The sequence below is a fragment of the Colobus angolensis genome, unplaced genomic scaffold (assembly GCF_000951035.1).
Source record: "Colobus angolensis palliatus isolate OR3802 unplaced genomic scaffold, Cang.pa_1.0 Scaffold113, whole genome shotgun sequence".
Classification (NCBI taxonomy): domain Eukaryota; kingdom Metazoa; phylum Chordata; class Mammalia; order Primates; family Cercopithecidae; genus Colobus; species Colobus angolensis.
In genome coordinates this window covers 6245477-6254613 of record NW_012112364.1, presented here as the reverse complement: position 1 = coordinate 6254613, position 9137 = coordinate 6245477, and the positions used below count along the sequence as shown (strand labels likewise).

Sequence of the window (9137 nt, the reverse complement as noted above, 5' to 3'; positions counted from 1 at the left end):
TGAGCGACAGAGCGAGACTCCATCTCAAAAAAAAAAAAAAAAAAAAGAAAGTTCTTTCCTGACATGATGTGTCTCTTACATATTCATAGTAGAGTATAAAAATCACATGGTAACGTGCTAAATACATTTGAATAGAAGGTGTTCTGATCAAATTTTACAGATTCCCTATAAAATTTCAACAGATTTCTCTGGGCTGTTCTATTCCTAGTCTGCAGTAGCATCCCAACCTCAGGCCTCTCTATTGCTACTCAACATCATCACTTATCCTTAAGAACGAAGGTTATGGGCCAGGCATGGTGGCTCATGCCTATAATCCTAGCACTTTGGGAGGCCGAAGCAGGTGGATCACGAGGTCAGGAATTCCAGACCAGCCTGGCCAACATGGTGAAACCCTGCCTCTACCAAAAAAATACAAAAATTAGCTGGGTGTGGTGGCATGCGCCTGTAGTGCCAGCTACTCGGGAGGCTGAGGCAGGAGAATTGTTTGAATCTGGGAGGTGGAGGTTGCAGTGAGATCACACCACTATACTCCAGCCTGGTGACAGGGTGAGACTCTGTCTAAAAAAAAAAAAAAAAAAAAGAGGGTTATAAAATTATGAAAAGCTCAAACCAAATAAAAATTTCAAGAGGCATCAGAATTTTAGATGAGGAATGGAACAAAGTAAAAATTCAAACCGATTGTAATTTTTAATTAGTTCTAGAAGTTTGTCTTTTCATTCAAAACTAGTGAACAGAATTCAAACTATGAAATGCTATTATTGTCTTAAATTCAGTGTTCAGACAGTTCTATTTAAATATACATTAAATGCCAATTAAGAGTGAGGTGCTGTCCCGGATATCAGAGATCCAAAGATGAATAAAAACAACCCTTGCCTTCAAAAAGTATATTTCTATAGTCTAGTAAGAGAGCCATATAAACCAAGAATTACAAAATACGAACCAGCATAGAGTACAACATTAACAATGTATTACAAGGACTGATAAAAGCTCCCTTGGGAGGCAGTGGGAGTTATCAGTGAAAATTTCTTGAAGGCAGTGTACCTACGTTTTGAAAAATAAACAGGAATCTTTCAGGAAGACAGAGAAGAAAAGAAAATCTTGGCAAAGGGAACAGCATACAGAAAGCACAAGGATGTGAAAATAGTACAGTGTATTCAGCTTAACACACTGCTTGATTATGGAGTTCCATGAAGAAGTAATGAAGATTACATCAGTAAGATTTTAGTTCATGAAGCGATTTGGTGTACCATGCAAATGAACATGAGCTTTATCTTACAGCTAACTGGCAAACTCTGTAGGATTATAGTCAGGGAAGGGATGGGACTGTATTTTCTTTTTAGAAAAGATGACACCTGGTGATGGGAGATGCTTATCAGCTATTCACATGCTGCCTCTTCCTCACCATTTCTTCATTTAAGTCTTTATCAATCTGCCTGTTATACACGAGGTCTGATTCTAACTACTGGGGATACAGGAATAAACAACAAAGATTTTTCCTTCAAAAAGCTTAGTGGAAGGGATACTTACAAAGGTCTCAGCTTAAACGCCACTTCCTCAGAGATTTATTTGACTATATTATCTAAAAGTAGCTCTTTCTCCCCTAAAGTAGCTTTTACTTTGTTATACTCTATTATATTACCATATTATTTTTCTAAATTTATCACAATTTATAATTATTTTATTTGTTTACTGTTTGTCTCTACCTTTAAGCCTAGCACAGTCTGATATCCGGTGGGCGGTCAAGAAGTACTTGATTGAAACAATGAAAAAAAGACACCTCACCCATATTTATAACTTAACTTCCTTAAAGATTTATAGTTTATGATGATGATGATTGAGACAGAGTTCCGCTCTTGTTGCCCAGGCTGGAATGCAACAGCGTGATCTTGGCTTACTGCATCCTCTGCCTCCCAGGTTCAAGCAATTCTCCTGCCTCAGCCTCCTAAACAGCTGGGATTACAGGCATGCACCACCATACCTGGCTAATTCTGTATTTTTAGTAGAGATGGGGTTTCACCATGTTGGTCAGGCGGGTCTCAAACTCCTGACCTCAGGTGATTAACCTGCCTCTGCCTCCCAAAGTGCTGGGATTATAGGCATAAGCCACCACGTCTGGCCCTAGTTTTTGCTTTTTAGACCCAATCTATTCCCCTAGACCTGGATCTCCAAGCACTGTTTTAACCTCTGAGCTGACTGAATCCTCCTAATAAAAGCTGTGAGTTTGGTGTTATATTAGCACCAACCTCTGAGCTGACAGAATCCTCCGTTATAACAAAGCTGTGAGCTTGGTATGACATCAGCACCAAACTCACAGCTCTGTAATTGCTCATATAGGCCTACCTCTGTCAGCACACTGTAAGCTCAGTGGCAAAGAGAATCTTTTTTTTTTTTTTTTTTTTTTTTTGGGATGGAGTCTTTGCTCTGTCACTCAGGCTGGAGTGCAGTGGCACGATCTCAGCTCACTGCAAGCTCCGTCTCCTGGGTTCACACCATTCTCCTGGCTCAGCCTCCCGAGTAGCTGGGACTACAGGCGCCGCCACCGCGCCCAGCTAATTTTTTGTATTTTTAGTAGAGACGGGGTTTCACCGTGTTAGCCAGGATGGTCTCGACCTCCTGACCTTGTGATCCACCCGTCTTGGCCTCCCAAAGTGCTGGGATTACAGGCGTGAGTCACCGCGTCCGGTGGCAGAGAGAATCTTAAATTCCTGTTCTTTTTTTTTTTTTTCTTGAGACGGAGTCTCGCTCTGTCGCCTGGGCTGGAGTGCAGTGGCCGGATCTCAGCTCACTGCAAGCTCCGTCTCCTGGGTTCACACCATTCTCCTGCCTCAGCCTCCCGAGTAGCTGGGACTACAGGCGCCCGCCACCTCGCCCAGCTAGCTTTTTGTAATTTTTAGTAGAGACGGGGTTTCACCGTGTTAGCCAGGATGGTCTCGAACTCCTGACCTCATGATCCGCCCGTCTCGGCCTCCCAAAGTGCTGGGATTACAGGCTTGAGCCACCGCGCCCGGCCAAATTCCTGTTCTTAGTTGTCCCTAGAGCTTAGCTTAGCTGGCCCATGAAGATTTAATAATTAGTTCATTTAATAATTATTGAAAATCCACTATGTGCCAGAGAGTGTGGGAAGGGATATAGTGAAGAATGCAATGTAAATATCCCTGCCCTCACAAAATTTAAAATTTAATAATGTGATGCATATTAGTAAACAGGCAATTACAATACCAGATGATAAGTTCTCTGACACGGCAAATGAAGCCACAGCAAGGTCACTGGATACAGGCTTGGGCAGACAGATGACCTTACAGGAGTAGAGGAGAATGAAGGAGAAGGTGATGTGAAGGCCTAAGCTCTGGGCTGAATGCTAAATGGATGCAATATGCTAGAACAACCACCAAAAAAATAATCATAATAATAACATTTTGATGGTACTTATTAGGTGCTAAGCATTCTTCTGAGCTCTTTATATATACTATTAACTCCATATAGTATCTATTATTAATTACATAGATTATCAATTTGCTCAAATCTTATAGCTATCCTATGAGGTGGGTACTAATATTACCCTCACTTTACAGAGGAGGGATCATCTAAGGAAAGTCTCCACAGTCACACAGCTAACACAGATAGTACGCTGCAGAGGTACGAGCTGAACCTGAGCAGTTTTAGTCCAGAGTCTGTGTGGTATTGTTGTTGTTGCTGTCTGCGACAGGGTCTCACTCTGCTGCCTGGGCTGGAATGCAGTGGCATGATCGCGGCTCACTGCAGGCTCAACCTCCTTGGGCTCAGTGATCCTCCCACCTCGGTCTCCTCTCCGAGCAGCTGGGACTACAGGTGCCACCACCACGCCCAGCTAACTTTTTTATTCTTTGTAGAGACGGTGTTTGCTACATTGCCAAGGCTGTTGTCAAAGTCCTGCGCTAAAGCAATCCACCTGCCTGCCTCAGCCTTCCAAAGTGCTGGATTACAGGCATGAGCCACCACACCTGGCCTGCATTCTTAACCTCTACATTATACTGCTTCTCAAAAGTACTACCAATTATTTTTCTTATTCTATTTCTTATTTCCTGTAATGAGAATTATTTACTTTTTACACATGTGATGTTTTCAATAGTCATCACTACTAGTAATTGATTAAACAAAATTAAGTCCTTTTCAATTTCAAGATTAAGAAATGGATGATAGTTTGTAACATAACTTTAAGGGTTGACTAATTAGTAACAAATGCCTGATGAATATATGTGAAGCAACACTGAAGTCTGACTTATGGTTTACTTTACCTTTTAAAACAAAAGCATCTAATAGAAAAATCAGGCAAAAGACTATATGGCATTACTTGCTAATGTTAAATGTATATTTACTAGTTCTACTCCTAGGCATCTACCCAAAATAACTACATATATATTATCCAAGGACATGCACTATAACGTTTGCAGCAGCCCTACTCGTAACAGCTCGAAGCTGGAGGCTACCCACATGCTCATTAACAGTAGACGGAGTAAATAAATTGTGTTACATACAACTGAATACTAAACAATAATTAGAATGAATGATCTGCAACTATACGTAACACAGATGAATCTTACAAATACAATGTTAATGAAAGAAGCCACATACACACATGACTATGACTATACACATACACACCATACACACACTACTACAAAACTCCATTTATATTTAGTACAAAAGACAGGCAAAACTAATCTATGCTGTCAGAAGGCAAGAGAGTGGCTTCTTATGAAGTGGATGACTGAAAGGAAGCATCGGGGGTTGATGGGGTTCTGGTAATGTTCTGTTTTTTGAATTGGGTAGTAGTTGCACAGGTGTGTACACGTATGCGTACTTTTTGTATATATGTTCTTCACTGCAACGTTAAATAGAAGTTGATTCTATTTTTAAACATATGGTCTATAATTTTTAATGATTTTGACAAATTTAAAACAAAGGGAAACGATTACATTATCATCATCATCTAATATGTGAGTCCTAACAATGTGGCAGGTAAACTACTATTTTAAAAGCTCACGCCGGGCGTGATGGCTCACGCCTGTAATCCCAGCACTTTGGGAGGCTGAAGCGGGTGGATCACCTGAGGCCAGGAGTTCAAGACCGGCCTGACCAACACGGGGAAATCCGTCTCTATAAAAACACAAAAATTAGCCAGGCATGGTGGTGCACACCTGTAATCCCAGCTACTCAGGAGGCTGGGGCAGGAAAATCGCTTGAACCTGGGAGGCGGAGCTTGCAGTGAGCCAAGATCATGCCGTTGTACTCCAGCCTGGGTGACAAGAGCGAAACTCCGTCTCAATAAATAAATAAATAGATAGGTAGATAGATAGATAAATGCACGTTTTAACTGAATAAATCTCACAATCTTTACCAGCATCCTACGGAGACAGGCACAATTGTTAGCTCCATTTTTTGATAAGAAAACTGCAGCTTGGAGAGATTAACTTGTTAGAGCAAAAGATCAAACTCAGACAACTCTAACTCTAGAGAATATATTCTTAGCCACCTTGCTATATGAAATTTTCAGTGAAGGAAGAATTCAGTTAGCTATGGCAAGGTAAGAGAGACATACTGGTCATAAAACCTACTCCACATAAATGTTTACCTATATTATTTTCCAAATGGAACCTCCAATTAGAAGAAACACTAGTCATATTAAAGTGCAGCAAGCAATAGCCTAGACAATTTGTTTCCATCACAAAACTTTCTTTAATTGCAGCATATCTGTTCACGCCTGAGAAAATATAAATGTTGAGAGTTTCTAAAAATAAACTCTACTTTCCTAACTCAATTCCATTCCTTAAGACTTTTTATTTCAGTAATATAAAGTATGTCTTTAAGAAAACATAGCATGGCAGAAAAGTAGTAAGCATTTCTATACTGCTAAACTCTTACTATGCTATGTCAGTGGACTGCATCTGAGAACAGGCTGATGACTCACATTCACAGTACAGAGCAACCAAGCAGTTTTATGAATGGAAACAGAACACATGCATTATGTAAAGTTTTAACAAAGGTAACACAAGGGAAAAAAAATCCATCATCAGTTAAAACATTTGGTAATTTACCAACATTAAATTTACCTCTTTGGAGGGGGAAGCGGGAGATGTGAAAATTGTCATCCAATAGGACCATACAAACATAACAAAGAACAGATGGAAAGCCACAAGGTAAACAACGGTCTTTCCTGGTAAATAAAAACAAATAACAGTTCATTGAATCCAGGTGAAAATGGCAAAAGGCATTACATTAAAACACAATAATTGGGTCAGGAGGCCGAATCCAATAAACAAATTAAAATGTACTGAAACATCAAATATAAAAACTTTACTTGCATGAGGAAACATTACTAGATATGAAAAAATATTCTGTTCCTATATTTAAGGATTATCAGTCTGGTTTATAAGATGAGATTTAAGATGAAATTTGATTATATCAAACTGCTGAAGACTTAAGCTAAAACTTTCTTCACTCACTATATTTCAAGTTCTCCAAAAGTTCATCTTAAATGACTTAAAATTATTTAAAACAGAATCTATTACTATGAACATTAAATCCAAGGAACTGTCAACTGAAAGTAAATAAAATAAGTTACCATCACCATAAATGATGAATACATCTGAATAACTCATTCCCTGTATTGTTCAGGAAAAGTACCCTAAATTTCATTCCCGTTCAATACAGGCTAACAAGAAAAAGTTTTGGCCATTTTGAATATCTAACATAACTGTTTCCCAAGTAGATTAATGTAACATTCCAACATCTCTAGCTCCAAATATTGTCACTGATATAATTTTAAGCTTTTTGTTGTATTCTACATATTTGAAAGAAGTAGTACTGATTTCTTTAAGAAGCAAGATCTACCAGATGCTTAAACTCTTTTTCAGTTTGTAATGCAGCACCATAAACCCACTGAAGATAACAAATATAGACAAGTCTGAAATTCTACTCATTTTTGAAGTTCAGATAACATGCTACTCCTTCCACAAAGGTCTTTTCTGTTACTTTCAGAATTCATTACTTCTTCATACTGCACTCTCCAAATAATTTGCTTAGATTTCAATTACTTATTTCAGTAAAGCTAGCTGCTCAATACTGATGAGCTAATACACGCAAAACACTTAGAAGAATGCCTGGCACACAATAAATCCTCAAAAAATACTGACAATTAATATTATTACTATTAGTCTTATCCAGGCATTTTAATTATTTTCTCCAAAATTTGGTCCTTTTTGTGCATTCCCTATGTCAGTGTTTCTCAATTTTAAGAAGTGATAAAGTATTCACTGGTCTGCACTGAAGAAAAAAAAAAAAAGAGAGAACATAATGAAGCTTTTGTAAAAGCTAACACGTATTCAGTTTGAAGCACTCTCCTTCCTTTGGTCTGAGGTTTATTTTCCCTTATGTTTCTGGTTTAAAAAGTGCTTGTTCCTTTCCAAATATAATAATAATAATAATTTGACAACCCTGTTGCAACCCAATCTTTTCTTTTGAAATTGTATTGGGTTCATGCCTGATCTCAGAGAACAGAAACTCCAGTCACACAGCTGACCAACGCAGAAACCCAGGCCTGAAATGACCCCTTGTACCTCCCAGCTTATCAGTGTAAATACGACTAATTCTAGCTCCTAAAATTTCTCTCCAAGTGAACTCATTATTATTATTTTCATTAGTTTTCAATAATTTCAATAATTGTCATTATTTTCACTGCCGGTGCATAGTTCATAAATTGTTGCCTATGTTCTTTGGATTGCTGCAAGAGCCAACTGGCCTCCTTGCTTCCAGTCCATCTCAGTGGCTCATGTAAAATATGCTGCTCATAGTTTCTTTTCCCTCTTGGCTGTGGAATTCCTAAGAAATAATTCCAACCTCATTACCAATGCATCCTAGGAAAACCGTGGGAATACTCAGTCACCATGACCGACTATAGGTACTCAAATCACCGCTCCTATGTACCAAAAGCCAACTAGAAGGCACTATAATCCATGCCTTATTTCTAACCCTCACAGTAAGTCTTCTAAGCTATCATTCCAGTTTACAGATGTAAGCAGTGAGGCTCAGAGAATTTAATACTTTGTCCAATGTCACTTAGTTATTAAATGATGAAGCCAGAATTCAAACCCATATCTGTATGACAAAAATCCAAGGTTCCTTTCACTATGTCCTAGCTAAAATTACAGTTTCCTCCACGTTTCAAACCATCATCTTAATGGTCATATTCTACTTCTAAGCAAGTATCTGATGCCAAGATAAAATTGTAACCCTAACTTCCTTCTATTTTCAAATGTGCTCTTTTTGCTTCCACTAACATTGATTGTCATGTGCATTAAAAACTGGTTTTTCAAAATCTGCTTTCTCTATCCTGTCAGTTCCCTTCAGGTTGAACCCCACGGTGTACCCAATGGACTCAATATGATTGCTTTGGCCAGGTGCTGTGGCTCACGCCTGTATTCCCAGCACTTTGGGAGGCTGGGGCGGGCAGATCACTTGAGGTCAGGAGTTCAATACCAGCCTGGCCAACATGGTAGAACCCGATCTCTACTAATACAAAAAATTAGCTGGGCGTGGTGGTGCACACTTGTAATCTCAGCTACATGGTAGGCTGAGGTGGGAGGATCGCCCAAACCTGGGAGGCAAAGGTTGTAGTGAGCTGAGATCGCGCCACCGCACTCTAGCCTGAGCGACAGAGCGAGACTCCATCTCAAAAAAAAGAAGAAAAAACATATATTATATATACATATTTTTATATATTATATATAATTGCTTCATTTGTTTTTCCTTTGCAAAAGCGTGCAAGAACTTAGTTTCCTACTGTCACAATAACACTGAGACCATTTAACAACCCTGCAATGTTATCTTCACTTTGCTTACTTCCTTTATAAATATTATTTGCCTAGACTCCATATTAAATCAAGCTTGTTGTTCCTCCCTCATCTATACACTATTGTGTAATTTTGAGATAGATGGTAACTCTGAGATACTTTAAATGTAAAAACAATATACTCTTCATAGTTTTAAAAACATTTAATATAATTTCAGAATTTTTTTTTTTTTTTTTTGAGACGGAGTCTCGCTCTGTCACCCAGGCTGGAGTGCAGTGGCCGGATCTCAGTTCACTGCAAGCTCCGCCT

General features: G+C 38.9%; 1 protein-coding gene across 3 annotated transcripts in view; it reads right to left on the bottom strand.

The window, feature by feature from the left end:
• Positions 1-9137, bottom strand: part of ZDHHC20 (zinc finger, DHHC-type containing 20) — a 73254-nt gene that overhangs the window by 52176 nt on the left and 11941 nt on the right. For all 3 annotated transcript variants that reach the window (XR_001003661.1, XM_011958926.1, XM_011958933.1), the window contains exon 2: positions 6090-6193. Coding sequence is in view for 2 of the 3 variants with exons in the window: in XM_011958926.1 (XP_011814316.1) it covers positions 6090-6149 (60 nt within the window). In the remaining variant the exon portion in view is untranslated. The remainder of the gene's footprint in view (positions 1-6089; positions 6194-9137) is intronic.